General features: G+C 36.5%; 1 protein-coding gene across 6 annotated transcripts in view; it reads right to left on the bottom strand.

Moving 5' to 3' along the window:
• Window positions 1-19,275, bottom strand: part of EHBP1 (EH domain binding protein 1) — a 365,545-nt gene that overhangs the window by 261,587 nt on the left and 84,683 nt on the right. For all 6 annotated transcript variants that reach the window (XM_056127059.1, XM_056127052.1, XM_056127043.1 and 3 more), the window contains exon 5: window positions 15,713-15,766. In XM_056127059.1, coding sequence (XP_055983034.1) covers window positions 15,713-15,766 — 54 coding nt within the window. The remainder of the gene's footprint in view (window positions 1-15,712; window positions 15,767-19,275) is intronic.

The following is a 19,275-nucleotide window of genomic DNA, read 5'->3' on the forward strand; positions in this document are numbered from 1 at the left end:
GATATAATATTCAAGATTTTAATCCCTTTTGAGGTAATCCTTTCCAAAAGTTTTTTCTACTTTTTTTATTGAGATGATTTGTCCTTGTGTTGATGTAGTATATCATGCTTATTTATTTGTATATCCTGAATTATCTTCAATGCCTAGAATGAATTCCATATTCTCTATAACTTTTGTTAATGCACTGCTGAATTCAGTTGCTAATAATTTTGTTGAGGGATATTAATTTTCATCAGTGATACTGGTCTATAGTCCATTTTTGTGAGTAATGTTTTGATTTTGAAATCAAGGTAATGTTGGCTACACAGAATATGTCTGAAAGTTTTACTTCCTTTTCAATTTTACAGATGAGTTTAAGCAGGACAGATATTATCTCTTCTTCAACCATTTGACAGAATTCAGTAGTGAAGCATTAGGTCCTGGGCTTTTGTTTGCACGAGGGGGTGGGGGTGGGGTGGGGTGAGTATTTACTGTTTCAACTGTATTACTATGGACATATCTGTTCTTGATTTCTGTTTCTTCCCAATTCAGTCTTGAAATGTTTATTCGTTACTTTCATGTAATCCAATTTGTTGATAATACTCTCATGTATTTCTGTAGCATTTTTCCACTTAACTTTCCTTCCTGATTTTACTTGTGTTCTCTCTTCTTTGTGAGTTCTCTCTTCTATGAGTCTGAAGGCTTGTCTATTAATCTTTTCAAAGAAGTTCTTGGTTTTTCTGATATTTGATAAAAAATTTATTTAATAAAGTCATATTTCTCCAAACATACACTGAACCAACTCACATACCTTCTACTGAAGTTGGGGCTAATGCACTTTTGGTATTTCTGGTGTAAATTACTTGCTTTTTTTGTACTTTAAACCAGTTTAATAAGCCCTTTACTGAGGAATCCTTGAAGCCCAACATGGCCAGGGCCTCCTAAATTTTCAACCTCTTAGATACAACAGTGTGTGTGTGTGTAGCGGGGAGGGGAAGAGTGGGGGGGGGGGGGGTGGTGTTATAGCCCTATAGCTGGGAACTTTCTTGCAGAGCTGGTTAGTTCTTTGAAATAATTAGTAAAATGGAGTTGTACGTGTAGTTCCTTCCCCAGATTTAGAAAGTTCTCTACTTTCCTTAAACTTTGTTCCCTTCACTCTCTCTTTCCCTTCTGGGATAATATTCATTCTTTGTTTTCTTCTCTTGTGGAGTTCATTTGTTTTTCTTTTGTTCTCAATCATTTACTAAATTCTTCACATCCTAACTCTACTGTTTCCTTTTCTGGTTTCTGTTCATTTTTCTTAGCTTTTACAGTTCTCTTACACCATTTGACTTGCCTTTCTGAGTTCTGATTACCTATTAGGGTTCCTTTATTATAACAATTTTGAACTCTGATAGGTAGATGTAATCCTCCATGTCTTTCAATTGGATTTTAAAGAGCTATTCTCTACTTGTGGTTCATATTCCCTTGATATTTCAAGTTGCCAAGTGTTTTTAATCACCCCCCGTACTCCCCTCCCATTTTGCTACTTTAGACATCCATGCTATTTTTGTTCATTTATTTATTTGGTTTGGGGTACCACAGGAGTGATGCTGGGGGTGAGTTAGCTTCTCCCCATGTTATTGAGTTCTTAGGGAACTCTGGGCAGTGTGTGGGATAGAACTTAGTGGCTCCAACATACAAAGTAATAGCCCTTTGAGTCATCTCCCTGAACAGCTCTTAGAGTTGAACTACCTCAACTTCTCCAGCAGGTGGTGCTGTATCTTTATTCAATATGAGGGGCAGTAGGGGGAGGAAGAGGGTCCCTGTTATCTTAATAGGTTTTGGGGCCACTGTTTGAAGTTGGGGGCTATTAGTATGACAGAGGAGCAGCATGGAGGGATGCAGCTGCTGTACGAATTTACTTGGGGATGAGGAAGGCTGGTTCATAGGACTGGCACTGCTGATACCATTTCTTTCTGGGGTCTAAAACTTGAGATCTAAAACTTGGCTATCTGATCTGCTGTCAGAGCGTTTCTGGATATCAGTACCAGTCCTGAAGGATGAGGCGGTGGGTGTATTTTATGGTTCTTTTCTGTTTTGTTCCTTGTCAGGGTCCCCACCTGTGCAAAGTACCTCAGTCCCTCCATATGGGCATTAGCTGAGTCACAAGTGTGCATATCCACAGTGAGTTAGCTTTCTCCTCCCCAGAACTCACAGTGGGACCAGCATTCCTGTCCTCTGTGTACTACTCCCTGGACCACTTAATATCCAGACACTTCTCTTTACTCACCTTCCAACCAGTGAAGCATAATCTTGTCTTGACAGATGTTTCAGTCTCACTCAACCTGTGAGGCTCTTAGTGATGCCTTTCATGTTAGCAGGTTGCTTCTCCATCAAATCACCTCCTCTACTACTATCTTGGTGACATCTCCAAAAATGAAGTGATCAATATCTCATTGTTGCTCTGATTTGCTTTTCCCTGATGATTAGTGACATAGAGCATTTTTTCATATGCTTTTTGGCTATTTGGATTTCTTCTTTGAAAAAGTTTCTGTTCATCTCTTTCCTTTTTTTTTTTTCTTTTTGGGTCACACCCAGCAATGCGCAGGGGTTACTCCTGGCACTGCACTCAGAAATTACCCCTGACGGTGCTCAGGAGACCATATGGGATGCTGGGAATCAAACCCAGGTCAGCCATGTGCAAGGCAAATGCTCTACCTGCTGTGCTATTGTTCCAGCCCCTCTTACCTCATTTTTTTGATAGGGGTGTATATATGTAGAGCTCTACCAGTGCTTTATATATCTTGGATATTAACTTTCTGTAGCATGGGTGGTGGGCAAATAATTTCTCCAGTCTGTGAGCTATTGTTGTATTCTGGTTATCATTTTCTTTGAGGTGTAGAACTTCTTAGTTTAATGTAGTCCCATTTGTTTATCTTTGCTTCTTCTTGCTTGGTCAGCGGTGGGTCATCCTTAAGGAAGCCTTTTGCTTCAAAGTCATAGATCTGCCTGTATTTTCCTCTGTAATTTATGGATTCAGGTCTGAAATCTGTATCAAAATCTATATCCTATAAATACATATATAAACATATTTATGTATCTATATCAAAACTCAATGCATTTTAATTTGACTTTCGTGCATGGTGTTAAGAGGTCTGAGTTCATTTTTTTTCAGGAGGTTGACTATTTTTCCCAGCACCAGATGTTGAAAAGGCCTTCATTGTTCCACTTAATAGCTTTTGCTCCTTTATCAAAGAATAACTGGCCCGAGGGTCTGTCTCTGGGTTTTCTATCCTATTTCATCAGTCTGAGGGTCTGTCTTTATTCCAGTATCATGCTGTTTTAATTACCACTGTTTCATAATACAGTTTGAAGTTGGAGAAAGAGATGCCTCCCACATACCCCACCTCCCATCTTCTTTTTCTCTGAAAGGTATCTTTTTTATTTTTTTATTTTTTTGCTTTTTGGGTCACACCTGGCGATGCACAGGGGTTACTCCTGGCTTTGCACTCAGGAATTACTCCTGGCAGTGCTCAGGGGACCATATGGGATGCTGGGAATTGAACCTGGGTCAGCCGCGTGCGAGTCAAATGTCCTACCTGCTGTGCTACTGCTCCAGCCCCTGAAAGGTATCTTTAACCAATCAGGGATGTTTACTATTTCATAAATATTTCAGGACTATTTGATCTATTTCTTAGAAGACTGTCATGGGTATCCTTAGAGGGCACTGCACTGAATATATATAATGCTTTGGGGAGTATTGCCATTTGACAATGTTAATCTTCCCAATCCATAATGCGGTATATATGTCCTTTAATTTCTTAAAGTTTTCTTTGTATCAGTCTTTTACCTCTTTAGTTAAGCAAAGTCCTAGGTACTGGATTTTTTTTAATGGTGAATGGAATTGTTTTTTAAATATCTCTCTCTTTTATTTCATTATCTGCATATAGGAAAGTCAGTCTTTAGGATTTTTTAATGGCATCTTTTCTTAAGCCTTGTGAACTAAACTCATCTAGCTTCAAAATTCCACAGTTTTTGTCAATTTTATCAGAGAACTGAAGAGATTTTAGGGTCTTCCTTTGTAGTAGGCTTTGGCTTAAGGGATTATTTCAGTTGATTTGATCTACCTCAACTATTGAAACTTTCTCCATATTAGAAATAAGATTGTTTTGATTTCTTATAATTTACCTGTTTACTTGAGTAACATTTTTAAATTCTCAAGAACTTTTCCTTCTCATTATAACTTAATTGTTTGTAGTAAGATGTCTAGCTTTTAGTCTCTCTAGATTTTTAACAAGCTTTCTACAATAAGCTTAATTTCTTCTAGCTTTTTATTTCAAGAATGAAATCCTTCCTTTCACTTGAACATTTAACCACTGTAGGGCTCTAACTGACCTAATTCCAACATAAATGTGTTGGAGAGAATGAGGAGGTCCCAGGAGAGGAAGAGAGACATTCAGGTTAGTAGAAAAGTGAGAATGCACAAACATTTTTTGTTTTCCATTTTAGATAGCATAGCTTGTGGCACCGTCAAAATTCTATCAGTAACCAATATAATGAAAAACTCTGAACTACTGCAACAATGACAAAAATATGACACAAAGACATAAAGTGAGATATTTTGTTGGAAAAATGGCACCATACAATTGATCAGTGTAGGGTGGCCAAGAATTTCCATTTGTAAAAAGCATAATATTTGGGAAGTGCAATTAATCAGAATACAACCTTAACAGCTGATGAATGACTTTATTTCAGAGAATTAAAGCTTAAATCTGTGTGGTCAGAAAATCTGTGAATTTATACTATGGAATTAATTGAAAATTTATACTTGAATTATTATACTTTTTCTATTCTTGGTATAATCTTGTCAAGAGAATTTGATTGGGGAGGCTTTCTTGTTCAACATAATCCAATAAAAGAAACAAAAAAGGAAGATTTATAGTATTGAATTGGAATTACCAGAATTAATATCCCATACTGCCCATTTAAAAGGCTTCTGGAAGTAATAACGTAAATAATGATCATAAAGTTATTCCTAGGAGCTATACTATCCATCTTCCTGGTCATAGGTGTAACCAATAGGTGGCGCCAAGAAAACACTATCTGATACTCCTCCAAGATGATATCAAAATGATCACACAGTTTTTCGGGTTTTTTTAAACAACAGGTCAAAAAGCAGGTCTCTTGATCATTAATGGAAAGCTCATGTTTTGTTTTAGCTGGCTGAACTTTCCTTTAATAGTTTTTCTTCTCTAAAATGGTGCATTTTCTCTCTTGTCCTCACCTAAACCATTTTTCCCTCTTCCTGAAATGCCTTTTCTGCTGTTCCTGTTTTCCCCTTAAAAACTAAGCTTTGCTGTCGCCCCAGAAAGGTTTCCCCAACTCTGCCCTCTAAGCATCTTCTAGTACCCTAAGAATATAACTTTTTTCTCACAGTTCTTCGTTTAAATGACACTCTCATTAGTCTATAATTTTCAGGAGGACAGGCTATGAAATTAAACACTTCACTAATTTTTAAATGAAACATTATTTTATTTAGTAAAATGAAAGAAAAAACTACTAGTTATAAATGTGAGATATCATAAATTTAACATACCAATTTCAATCGTTAAAATATAGGGGTAAAATATACAATTATGAAATTCAGTAGGTTTTAATTGACTATATTTTTAATATTTGTGTGGGCATTAAAATATGCATTAAGTGTCTGAAGACTGAATAATAAATCTGAACTAGATTAGTGTTCACTAAAACACACTTTTTAAAAAAATTCATTATGAAGGAAGAAAAACAAAAAAATCTGAAATGTAAGTTTTTAAATTTTTATCTTTCTTTGTTTTTGAGTCCTACATGGCAGGGCTCAGGCACCTCCTGTGTGTTGCTGGGAGGTTGGGATGGGGTGTTACTCCAGAGAGTGGGAGATGAAGGTATGGAGAACACCATGTGGTGTCAAGAATCAAAACCACACCTCTCTGTATGCAAAGAACACATCACACTATCTCCAAGACCCAAAGTTTTTTAAATTTTTAAGAAGACTATGAATAAGAATTTACAAGAATACTTATTTTAGCTAAGTAACCTAATATAGCAGGAAGAGGAAAAATCCTGGTTTCTACACATATTTGTTGAGACTTCATACTAAAGAGAAAGTCCACACTATCAATTGCTTGGATAAGGAAACATTACTATTTATTATACTAAGGTAGATTTCAAAGGAAACATTATCTTATTATATCCCTATCTGAAGAATTAACAAGAATTAGAGTGGAAGTAATTAAAAATTTAGAATAACGTAAAATTCATTTGTAGTTTTGACTCATTTGCATTTTTGAAGTGTATTCACATTCATACTGTCAGACCCAGGGGTAGATATTAATAAATTACTAGCATTTTAAATTTCAGGAAAAAAATGGTCTTCATCTTGGGTTAAATTTATAAGAAAAAATAACCCAAGGGTGATAATTTTAAAAGATGAAATACTATTATGTTTAATCCAAGTGAAATGTTTACAAATTGCCTTGGTACTTCATTTGAGATAATGGTGAAATTTAGATATTACTGAAAGGTACATATATAGGAGAAAAAAGAAAAAATCTAGGAATGCTGAATTTGTTAAGTTAGCTTCCTTTCTTTCTATTTTAATGTCTCACAGAAAGGAAAGTTATAAAAATAGCTATTCCTCATACTGGGTTAGATGCTTTACATACATTATTTCTAATCTTCAATAACCTATGGGGTAGATATTAATATCATTTTATACCTGACTACACTGTAGCTATAAAAGATTAAATAACTTGTACAAGGTCACAAAGCTAGCAGGGAAAAAAATTAAGTAGCTTTCTAGTCCTGAAAAGCAAGCACAGGAAGAACTGGAAAATTGTGCCCAGAAATAAAAGAATGAGATGAAGATGACATTATCTAAATATACACAAAGAGACAGAAAGCAATAATCCCAAGAACTTTCAGACTGAATATGTACAATAATTAAAGACTACTTTACTACTGCTGCTAATCTAATACACAAATACATCACATGTTTATTACTAGAAATGGCAGACTAAAAACTCCTCTACAATCCTACAATTTCAAATGATGTCTTTTCATCTTTGTTTACACTATTAAGAGGCAGTAATTGCATAGTTCTTGTTAAAGATAAAGGCTACTGACAAAGACAAGACTGGATAAAATCTTGACTTCCTTAAGCAAGTTATTTAAGCTAACACTCACTTCTTAAATTTGGAAGATAGTTATTAATATCTGGCTCAGAGTTTTAACGAGTAAACAAAATGAGCATAAGGTGTTCCACAAACCCCTTGGGTTTATCAAGTGCCCAATAAATTTGGTAGGATAACATATTTTGGAGACCCCCTTGCTTTATTAAAATATTTATGTTTATATTTAAAAACTTAAGCTTTTTTTATTGACTGTGGGATTGTAACACAAAACCCAAAGAAAGATATTAAAATTACCAAAAAAGCATGCCTTCTCATATTAGAACAATTTTCCAAGAGTCTTTAAAATTAAACCTAGATTTCATAAGAGAAAAATATTTTAGTTCTTTGAAATTCACTACCTCTTCTGTAGTTAAAGTGAAAGCACATTTATAACTAGTGCAGGGTACAACACTGTTACATGTTATGGCAAAGGGAACAGAACTGTTATTTCATCATTCACCACTGAGGGGAGGTATACCCAAGGAAAAGGTGTATGTATAGAAAGCCTAAGGATATGTTCTAAACTTTTTCCAAACACCTCATGATACTGATTTAATAAAAACTGCTTTAAAATATCTTTTAAATTATCTTAACAAGCATGCCTAAATTTTCTTTGGAGAATTTACAAGGAATAAAAAGGCTCATGCCTTCATGTGATTGTAGAGACAAAGAATCTCTATACTCTCCCTGCTTTTTATCCACAGTAATTAAGTACCATACTACTTATGTATTTATTATATATTCAAAACATATATTTTACATAATATATGTCACTGTCACTGTCCTCCCGTTGTTCATCGATTTGCTCGGGCGGGCCCAATAATGTCTCCATTGTGACACTTGTTACTGTGTTTGGCATATCGAATACATCACGGGGAGCTTGCCAGGCTTTGCCATGCAGGCAAGATTCTCTTGGTAGCTTGCTGGGCTCTCCGAGAGGGGTGGAGGAATTGAACCTGGGTCAGCCGGGTTGGTCGCGTGCAAGGCAAATGCCCTACCCGCTGTGCTATCGGTACATCTTATATATTATCTAATATAGCATATAATATTTTTGGGTCTTGGCCATTGATGGGATTACCCGGTCCTGAGGGTCAGATGGTGGGTGTGACCCCTGCCTACTGGAAGATGGAGGATCTGGGTGGAGGATACTCAGCCCTGATCTAAGCAGGCTTGGAGATCTCAGCCCCGGGACCTGCATGCTTTTGTTCGTCTACTGGTACCTTCATGCGTGCGGAGAGTGGTCTCAGCATGGTGGTGGCTAGTTCTGGAGATTTTCGGCTGCCGGAGCTCTGTTCGGGGCAGGGAGGGAAACTCAACCCGCCCCCCTCCAAGGGGCCCCAGCGAGGACAGCTAGGCGCAGGGGCAGGAGGCTCTGCGCTGCGGCCACGCGACATCTTTTTATCTCATTCTTACTTTGGACAACCTGGCAGGTTATCAAATGTTATCTGCTCACATGGTCGAGTCTGGCAAACTCCCCGTGGCATACCCAATATGCCAAATACCAGTAACAAGATGGGTCTCATTCTCCTAACCCTGATAGAGCCTTTAATATGGCTCTTTTTAAAATCTCAGGGCTAGGACGAAGGAGACGTTACTGGGGCCTGCTCGAGGCAATTGACGAACAACAGGATGATCGTGATTGTGATAATATTTTTATGACTTTTATACACGTTTTACAATTCCTAGGAGTACCCAGTACAAAATACACTTAATGAATAACTACTAATGAATAAATACTAATTTTTATATGTGAAAGGTTAAAGTACATTATCAGATTATATCAAGTAAGATGATGTGCTACAACCTGAAAACAGTGTAATACTTCCTTACACTGAATTCTGGTTTAAAAGTAATTCTAGAATTCTACAAATGAGTATTCTATATGTCAGGTGTCATGAGAATAACTTGCTTAGTATACATAATAGTAAATCAAAATGGTGCAGTGACTTAATTAAAATTGAATAATTAAATATATTGACAAACATTAAAATGTTGTTTGATACACATTAATGTCCTTTATTCAGTTTTTAAGACACCTTTGAGTATGACTGTCAATTTGCTTATAGTTAACTTCATGATCAACAGAAGACTTCAGTTTCTTTAAAATAAAGGTAATAATTTAAGAATAGACGAGAAGCAGGCTGAATCCAAATTCTTTTGTATCTTTTTAAAATCTTTCCAATTTTATAGCTATATTTCTATACCAGATTCGATAGTTTTCTTTGAAAAAAACAAACGTCAGTTTTATCCACTCATTCTAAATCATTTAACAATTTTCTTATATGATTTTTCAAATTTATATTTCAGTGACTTATGAAACAACTAATTAAACTCTAATTAAAGTGATAGGTCAGCAACATTGCAACAGATTTTTTTTTTTTTTTTGCTTTTTGGGTCACACCCAGTGATGCACAGCATTTAATCCTGGCTCATGCACTCAGGAATTACTCCCAGTGGTGCTGGGGGGTAGGGGGAGAACCATATGTGTTGCTGGGAATCGAACCTGGGTCGGCTGCGTTGAAAGCAAAAACCCTACCTGCTGTGCTATCATTCCAGTCCCTGCAATAGATTTTCAAACCCACCTTAAAATTCACACTTGAAAGCAGAGGTACATGAATGCATCAGAATATCTACTTTTCATACTCACTCATGTGGGCTTTTACAGGATATTTACAAACAAGATGGAAACATGTAAATCTTGTGATTAAGTAGAGGTTGATCATAAGAACTACTATCATGACATAAAAATCATACACACATCAACTCATCCCCACTAGAGTCTATTTTAAAATTTTTGTCTTCAATATAATTGATGGATACTGACTGACGTAATTTCTCTCTTAAAAAGGATAATCCTTATTGAATTTATAACAGTTAACTGAGGTTATCTGTTAATACCTGAATCATTAAGTCACTCATTTTTTTTAAAAAAAATATGTACTACTGAAAGCACCTGCAACATAAAATACACTATGCAAATAAAGTTATGATTGATACAGAGATAAACAGCAGAATATTTCCCCAGTTAAATTTACATGTTTACCACAACAGGGATGGAACTAGAGGATAAGCAGTGTGACAGAATAAACTCTCATAAGATAAACAACAAAATAGCAGCAAATGGCCAAAGGCAACAAAACAAAACTGGGCCACTTAAGTGAGCTGGAGGCAGGTGTAGGAAGGGAGAGGCATTAGGGTCCTTGAGGGAGAGAGGAGAGTAAACTGGTGCTAGGTATGGTGCTAGGTACGGTACATGAAAAATCATCAGTAACACTACTATAACAAAACCTCAATTTTATAAAGCCATATAAAGACAAAGTATAGATAGGTAACTTTCTACACTTTACAAAAATATTTCCATTAACTAAAGCAATCATAAACCTAAAAAAATTATGAGATTACTTAGCAGAAACCCTCCACTTTAGATAAAAATACTGAGTTCCAAAGGAATCTATTCAAAGTCAGCAGTCATCACAGCGGTAGGGCGTTTGCCTTGCACGCAGCCAACATGGCCGACCCGAGTTCGATTCCTCCGCCCCTCTCGGGGAGCCCGGCCAGCTACCGAGAGTATCTTGCCCGCACGGCAGAGCCTGGCAAGCTCCCCGTGACGTATTCGATATGCCAGACACAGTAACAACAAAGTCTCCAATGGAGACGTTACTAGGCCCGCTCGAGCAAATCGATCATCAACTGGAGGGCCTACTTTATAATTCAATCCAAAGTTCATATTGTCTCTATAGCATATGAAAGGGAAAAATTTTCTTTTTCCCATAAGACAATGAGGCAGAATGCTGAAGAGATAGTACAAGAGTTAAGATGTTCAGTTTGCACAGATCCATCCAATCCCGGTTCAAATTCTGGCATCAAAAATGATCTACCAGTACCACCAGGAGTGATCCCTCAATACAGAACAGATGTAAGCCCTGAACACTGCCAGCTCAAGCTCCCTCCACCACCTCCTCAAAAAATATACATCTATGGCAGAAAAACAAAGGACATAACATCTTTTAGCTACTGTAAAGTATGGTGATATCTGAGAATCTCCACAAATGTGGTATTCTTTCCACTATATAACTAAGAGTACAACATTTAAAATAGTTAAATACGATACATTTTAATTTCTAGTGATAACTCATGTAAAATACTGGCTTTATAAATAGTTCAAAATAAATAGTTCAAAGTCCTTTAAATTATTTTTAGCATTTTTTCTAACCTAACAATAAATAATTGGAAAAATGCATTAAAAAATTTTTTTAAGTACAAAAAAGAATTTGTGCTTAAAATTTGCCATTTTACCAAGGCCCACTCCTTTATCTGTCAGATTTCTAGAAACCATAATCATTCACAGAGCATAAAAGCAAAGAATAAAAATCAAAATGCTTAAATAATAATATATTTTTCTGGCAGTTGAATCTGGGTCGGTCATGTGTAAGGCAAGCACACTACCCACTGTATTATCTCTCAGTGATAATATTTTCTTTTCTTCTTTTATTTATTTATTGAATCACCGTTAGAACAGTCACAGATTCAGTTCAATTCTCAGTTGGTCATACAATGATCAAACACCCATCCCTTTACCAGTGCACATTTTCCACCACCAAGAACCCCAGTATACCCCACCCCTCGCCTGTGTGGCAGATTTCCACTTTACTCTCTCTCTCTCTACATTGATCACATTCAATATCACATTCATTCAACAAAAGACCCAACATTGTTAGTGATAATATTTTAAATACAAAGAATATAAACATATTCCCTGACTTGTGAAAAAATACCTCAATGTGCAAAAGGTACTAAAAAATACACCTTTATATTTCATGACCCATTTAAACTTCACTGATTTATTCCAAGTTTTAATATTTCTCTTCTGGTCTTTTTATATTTCTATAAAATATGTAACAAAATTTGACAAAAGAGATTTTCCCTACAGTTTATCTGTTTGAATTTCTTTATATTCAAACTAATCTCTGTAATAAAGCTTTTTTTTGCCTTTCAGTTTTGTACTTTTGAGGTTAGTTCATAATCTATTCTTTGGAAATTTCAACTGGCAGTCCTCCATCCTAGGTTAATTGTGCAATAAGAACACTTTTCAAAATAAAGTTAACCTTTACAAATTTTTAACATTAACTAAAGCCCAAATACAATTAATTGTTTAAAGTCTCAATCTAGTAGAGATTTTAGATATATAAGTTATAAGTATTGAAAGCCAAGAGATTATCACTAGGAAGAAATTCTTGATACTAGAATGAAAGCTAGCTTTTGAGACTGTGACCAATTTTAAAAAGTCTACATTTTCTTATTTTTAAAATCTCAACAGCTACTCTAATTTTAATTTTCAAATCTATTACTATGCTGAAAAACAAGAACTGTTAGTAAGTGCGAATTTTTAACTCAATGATACTGGTTTTATACCCAGTCATTAGAATTCGCCCACTTGTGCTTGGACCTGAATCGAATTCTCTCCAAAGTCTTATAGTTCATCAGGGAAATATAAATCAGCTACCACGTTTCTGGAAAAAGCATAAGATTCCTTTTCTAATCAAGATACAAAACAAAATCAGGTATAGAATTCAAGAATATGCTTCAAAGTATGTTATAAATATATTTTGGAACTCTAATGGTGAGCATGGTAATAATGACAAAAATAGTGACAAAAGATAACAGCTAACACATTGAAATTATGTAACCCTCATAATTGTAAATTTATGAATGAAAAGTTTTGAAGCTAACCATGAACTGACAGCTTATAAAGTGATAGACCTATGGCTTGACTCATACTCATACTAGTAATATCAGAGTTCCAGTGTCTATTTTCCCCTACATCCCACCTAAAACTTCTTGAATACCTACTATACACCTCTTAGTCACTGCAAATGATGCAACATGTGAATTAACTGAAGGCGTGCTTATTAATGCACCAATCTAGAATCCCTTAATTCAAATGAATAAAGGATAGATTTTTAAGGATTTCAAAAGTTAAAAATGTGTTTTCTTGACTATCTTAAACTAAGAAGCTTCTACACCTCAAAAGAAACAGTGACCAAAATACAAAGACAGTTTACAGAATGGGAAAGGATATTTGCCAAATACACATCTGACAAGGGGTTGATATCAAAGATATACAAAATACTAGCTGAACTCCACAAGAAGAAAATATCCAACCCCATCCAAAAATGGGGCAATGAAATGAACAGAAACTTTCTCAAAGAAGAAATCCAAATGGCAAAAAAGCACATGAGAAAATGTTCTACATCATTAATTATCAGGGAGATGCAGATCAAAACCACAAAGAGATACCATCTCACACCTCAGAGACTGGCCCACATCCAAAAGAACAAAAGCAACCGATGCTGGCGCGGATGTGGCGAGAAAGGGACACTGTTTCACTGTTGGTGGGAATGTCGACTGGTTCAGCCTTTCTGGAAAACAGTATGGACGATTCTCAAAAAATTAGAAATTGAGCTCCTATTTGACCCAGCAATACCACTCCTGGGAATATATCCCAGAGAGGAAAAAATGTATAGTCGAAGTGACATCTGCACTTGTTTGTTCATTGCAGCACTCTTTACAATAGCCAGAAGCTGGAAGAAACCTGAATGCCCAAGAACAGATGACTGGTTAAAGAAACTTTGGTACATCTACACAATGGAGTACTATGTAGCTGTTAGAAAAGATGAAGTCATGAAATTTATATACAAGTGGTACAACATGGAAAGTATCATACTAAGCGAAATGAGTCAGAAAGAGAGGGATAGACATAGAAAGATTGCATTCATCTGGGGAATATAAAGAAACAAAATATGAGATTAATACCCAAGAATAGCTGAGATCAACACCAGAAGGATTACTCCATAGCTTAGAGGCCAGCCAGGCATTCTAGGGGAAAGGACAGCTCAGATAGAGAAGGGAGCACCAAATAAAGGGTGTTTGGAGGATCCTCCCAGGAGGGGAGATGCATGTTGAAAGTAGACTATGGACTGAACATGTTTGTCACTCAAAGGCTCTTTTGCCAACCACAACACTCAAAAGGAGACAGAGAACACAAGGGATTGCCCTGCCACAGAGGCAGGGTGAGATGGGAGGGATGGGGGTGGGAGGGATATTATCCATGGTGGTGGAAAATGGGCACTGGTGGAGGGATGGGTATTTGATCATTGTATAATCGAAACCCAAGCACAAAAAATTGTAAATCTACAACTGTACCTCATGGTGTTTCACTAAAAATTAAAAAAAAAAATGTGTTTTCTTTTTTTCCTGAATCACCATGAGATACAGTTACAAAGTTTTCACGTTTGAGTTTCAGTCATACAATGATTGAACAACCATCCCTCCACCAATGCATTCTCCACCACCAATGTCCCCAGTACACCCCAACCCTTTCTAACCTTTCCCCTCCCTCTATGGCAGACAATTTTCCCCATACTCTCTCTCTACTTTTGGGAATTATGGTTGGCAATATAGATACTGAGAGGGTATCATGTATGGGCCTTTATCTACTTGCAGCACACACTTCCCATCCCAAATGATTCCTCCAACCATCATTGACTTAGTGATCCCTTCTCTATTCCATCTGCCTTGTTCCCCAGCTCATGAGACAGGCGTCCAACAATGCAGCAATATTCCTGATCCTACGTCTACTGTCCTTAGGTGTCAGTCTCATATTATATTATTTTGTATTCCACAAATGAGTGCAATCATTCTATGTCTGTCCCTCTATTTCTGGCTCATTTCACTTAGCATGAAACTCTCCATGCACCCACTTATAAGCAAATTTCATGACTTTATCTTTCCTAACAACTGGATAATATTCCATTGTGTGGATGCATCATAGTTTCTTTAACCAGTTGTCTATTCTCAGGCACTCAGATTGTTTCCAGATTCTGGCTATTGTGAACAGTGCTGCAATGAACATACAAATGCAGATGTCATTTCTACTGTGCTTTTTTGCATCCTCGGGATATATTCCCAGAAGTGGTATTGCTGGGTCATATGGAAGCTCACTTTTTAGTTTTTGAAGGAATGCTCATATTGTTTTCCAAAAAGGCTGGAATAGTTGGAATTCCCATCAACAGTGAAAGAGCATCCCTTTCTCCCCACAACCACGCCAACACTGGCTGCTTTTGTTCTTCTGAATGTGTGCCAGTCTCTGTGATTTGAGATGATAGCTCACTGTTGTTTTGATTTGCATCTCCCTGATGGCTAGCGATGTGGAGCATTTTTTCATGTGCCTTTGAGCCATTTGTAAAAAATGTTCATTTGAATATTAACTATGTGAGAAGTACCAAGTTTGATCCTGAACAGAAAAAAAGATGACTAAGACATGGCCCAAAACAGAATAGTATTTTAACTTTTGTAGTTTTAACAAAAAGTTAACAAAAATTCTGCTGCTGCATATCATCTCATTTAAAAAGTTAGAAACCACACAAACCACTTAAATTTTCATAAGAAAAAATTCCTGCTACCACCAAAATGCTAATGTATCTTAGAAGTGCATATTTTAAAAAAGTGGGAGGAAACGGAAATAGTTATTAACTTACATTTTCTATGACAAATGTCCATTCTTTATCTTCAAATTCCTCTGCATGAGGATCCTGTAACAAAAAAAACCAGAAAAGTGGAAATGCATTTTTTCATTCTAGTCAATTTAATTATTAAAAAAAGTACAAACAATTTGGCTTTTAGATTTCATGAATTTTTTAAAGGAAAACACTGAATGGTCTATTCTTTTATATTGTGCATAATTTTTCTATATTTAAATCACTGTTTTATATTAACAAATTCTGCATTTTTATCCTTATTGGTGCATGTAATTATTAAAGCACAAATGATAAAACAAAGGGAGGGGAGAGAGAGAGAGAGAGAGAGACAGAGAGACAGAGACAGAGAGAGACAGACAGAGAGACAGAGAGACAGAGAGACAGAAGAAAAGAGCATACCAACAGAGGGGGAACGGGTGGGAGGGAAACTAGGGACACTGGTAGTGGGAAATATACACTGATGAAGGGATGGGTATTGGGATATTATATGAATGAAATTCAATCATGAACAACTTTGTAACTACACCTCACAGTGGTTCAATAAAATAAATAATTTTTAAAAATTTAAAATAAATTAGAGATACTGAATAAAACTATTAAAAAAGCACTTAATTGGCCCGAAATGAGAGTACAGCCAAGTAGAGCACTTACCTTGCATGGGACTGACCAAAGTTTGATATCCACCATATAAGGTCCCCCAAGCCCTAGTGGGAGAAATCCTCAAGTGCCAGAGCTAGGAGTAATCCCTGAGCACAGCGGAGTGTGGGCCAAGAAACAATAATAATAATAATAACAACAATAACAATAAAAAGCAAGGGCAGGAGTAATAGCACAGTGAGTAGGGCTTTTGCCTTGCATGCAACTGATTCCATCCCTGGCACCCTGTAGTCCCCCAAGCAGCACCAGATGTGATCCCTGAGAGGAAAGCCAGGAGCAAGTACTGAATACCTTCTGGAGGTGTGACCAAGAAAAAAAAAATTAAAGCACTTTATGTAACATAGTAGGGGAATAATAAATGGTCAAAGTCATTGGGATTGTTTTTCAAGCCTGGCTCTGCTATGAAGCAGGTTAAAGGAGATAGAATACTGTAAAGAAAGATTGAAGGAGACTTTCCATAAATTGTAGGGCACAAATAAGAGACAAGCAATATAATGTGACACAGGAGACATCTATCAATGCTTTCCACCTGCCTTTTACCCTCATTTTCTTGAGGAATGAAGCATAACTTCAGCACAGATAGTATAATTCAAGAGTAATACTGAATAGTTAGTGAACACACACACTGCCGAGTTATTGTATTAATCATCATGGAAGTTATGAAACAGCTACCATTCCTAATCCCATTTAACAGAACATGAAACTAAGACTTCAAAAATGTAACTTTCCACATAAGCAACAAATAAGCATTAAACTTTGTTGCGATTCCAATTAAGTCCCTCTGATTTACAGCCACATTATTGGTTCTTATTTTCTTCCCCCCCCCCCCCCCAACTCCCCACCCCCAGCCTTCCCATTTGATTTTTGAGCTACTCCAGCCTCACTCAGAGGCTATTTTTGGCTCTGTGCTCAACAGTGACCACTGAAGGTGCTCGGAGGAATGGATCATGCCAGAGATTCAAACTGGGGTCAGTCACTGGCAAGGCAGTGCCTTGTGACTTATACTATCTTTGCAGGCCTCTTGGTTCATATTAATCACCTACTGTCCAGGACCAAGACAAGTACCTAGCACAAAAGAGACTCTCATTGATGAATATATAGCTATTAAACTAACAAATACTAAAAGGTACTTTGTATAAAATATACATTCTCAAAGTAGATGAAACATTTTTACAAATACATATATAGATATTACCTGAAAGAAAAATTTCATATGAAAGAAGGGCCAAATCAACAAATCAAAGTCAGTAAAAGAAATGCAAAAGAGCAAGGATATTTCTTTTCAGACAGTTTAAAATAACATATCCAGGGCCAGAGAGGATTTGGGGGTTTTGGTGTGTTTTTCTGTTTGTTTTGTTTGGGGGCAACAACAAGCAATGCTCGGGGGTTACTCCTGACTTTGCACTTCTGGCGGTGCTCAAGGGACCATATAGGATGCCAGGGATCAAAGTCAATTTGGCCACATACAATGCAAGCACCCAACACAAGCGTCCTGCCAGCTATACTATCTCTCCAACCCCCAAGGCCAGAGAGATAGCTCAAGGAACTGAGTGTACATCTTGCTTGTCTGGGGTCTGATCTTTGGCAGAGTATGATCACTGAAGCATTGGAGAGGCACCCTTTCCCGATCTAGCACAAGCCAAGAGAAGCCCACAAGCATCCTCCAAAAACCAAAATAAAAGAGTGTATCTAAATAATTGACTATATATTATTGACTAGATGAAAGCATTTGTAATGAAAATTCATTCTAGCTTGAATTAACTCTTCTTTGCATTCTACTGTCTACTCTCTAACCACCTCAGTAGAGAAAATCTCTAATTTTCACTATCCTCTTCGAACTCCTTAAAAGGGTTTTGCTTTCATTTATTAGAAGATATTTTCAATCTGACTCAAATCTCAAAAAAAAAGCATGGAAGCTAAATAAACTTCTGATTAAATTATAAGAAATAAAACACTGACATATTTTAATTTTTAATTGCATCATTGTGAATTCCAAAATTATTCATGATTGAGGTTCAGGTGTACAATGTTCCAACACCAATCCCTTCTCCAGTGTCTACTTCCCTCCATCAATGTCCACAGTTTCCCTCCTGCCCCACTACATGGCAGGCAATTTTTTCTTTTTTTCCCTTTTAGGCACTGTAATTTACAATACTGTTACTGAAAGGTTTTCATGTATATCCCTTTTACCCCCTTTCAAGCACCCAATTCTTGTCCAGAGTGATCATTTCCATCTATCATTGTTACAGTGGTTGCGGCTCTGTTCTAATGACACTTATCTCTTAATCCTCTAAGTAACACATTTCAACAGTCACTTTAAACTCAGAACCAATCATCCAGCAGAATCCTTTCCCCAAACACAAGGTTGTCATTTAACAGCTCTATTCTAAACCCTTCTTATCATTTTTTTCAAGTTGTATATCCAAGTCAAGTAATATACCCAAGTATATATTCATAATTTGCATTACTAATATAAACAGCAGACTAAATCAAACTACACAGAGATTACTTAAAAGTCTTTAAAACATGTCAGAGATCATGCTGTTGTAATCTATACTCATAGTCATTTTTATTGAAGAATAGTATCTCGCCCGTATGGCAGAGCCTGGCAAGCTCCCCGTGACATATTCAATATGCCAGACACAGTAACAACCAAGTCTCCAATGGAGATGTTACTGGGCCCGCTCGAGCAAATCAATGATCAAGGGGAGGGCCTCAAAGCAATACTCTAGAAGGAGGAAAAGGGCTAAGAGAAAACACAACAATGACTAGGCAAGTGAAAAGTTTCACTGTTTCCTAATCAGGAAAATGGGAACAATTACATAACCTTAGGGCTGAAATGATTATCCAATAAAATATTACAAAGGTCTTTCTGAAGTTAACCTGCTTTTGGTTAACCAATCTTA

Source organism: Sorex fumeus, unplaced genomic scaffold, assembly GCF_029834395.1.
Source record: "Sorex fumeus unplaced genomic scaffold, SorFum_2.1 ptg000006l, whole genome shotgun sequence".
Classification (NCBI taxonomy): domain Eukaryota; kingdom Metazoa; phylum Chordata; class Mammalia; order Eulipotyphla; family Soricidae; genus Sorex; species Sorex fumeus.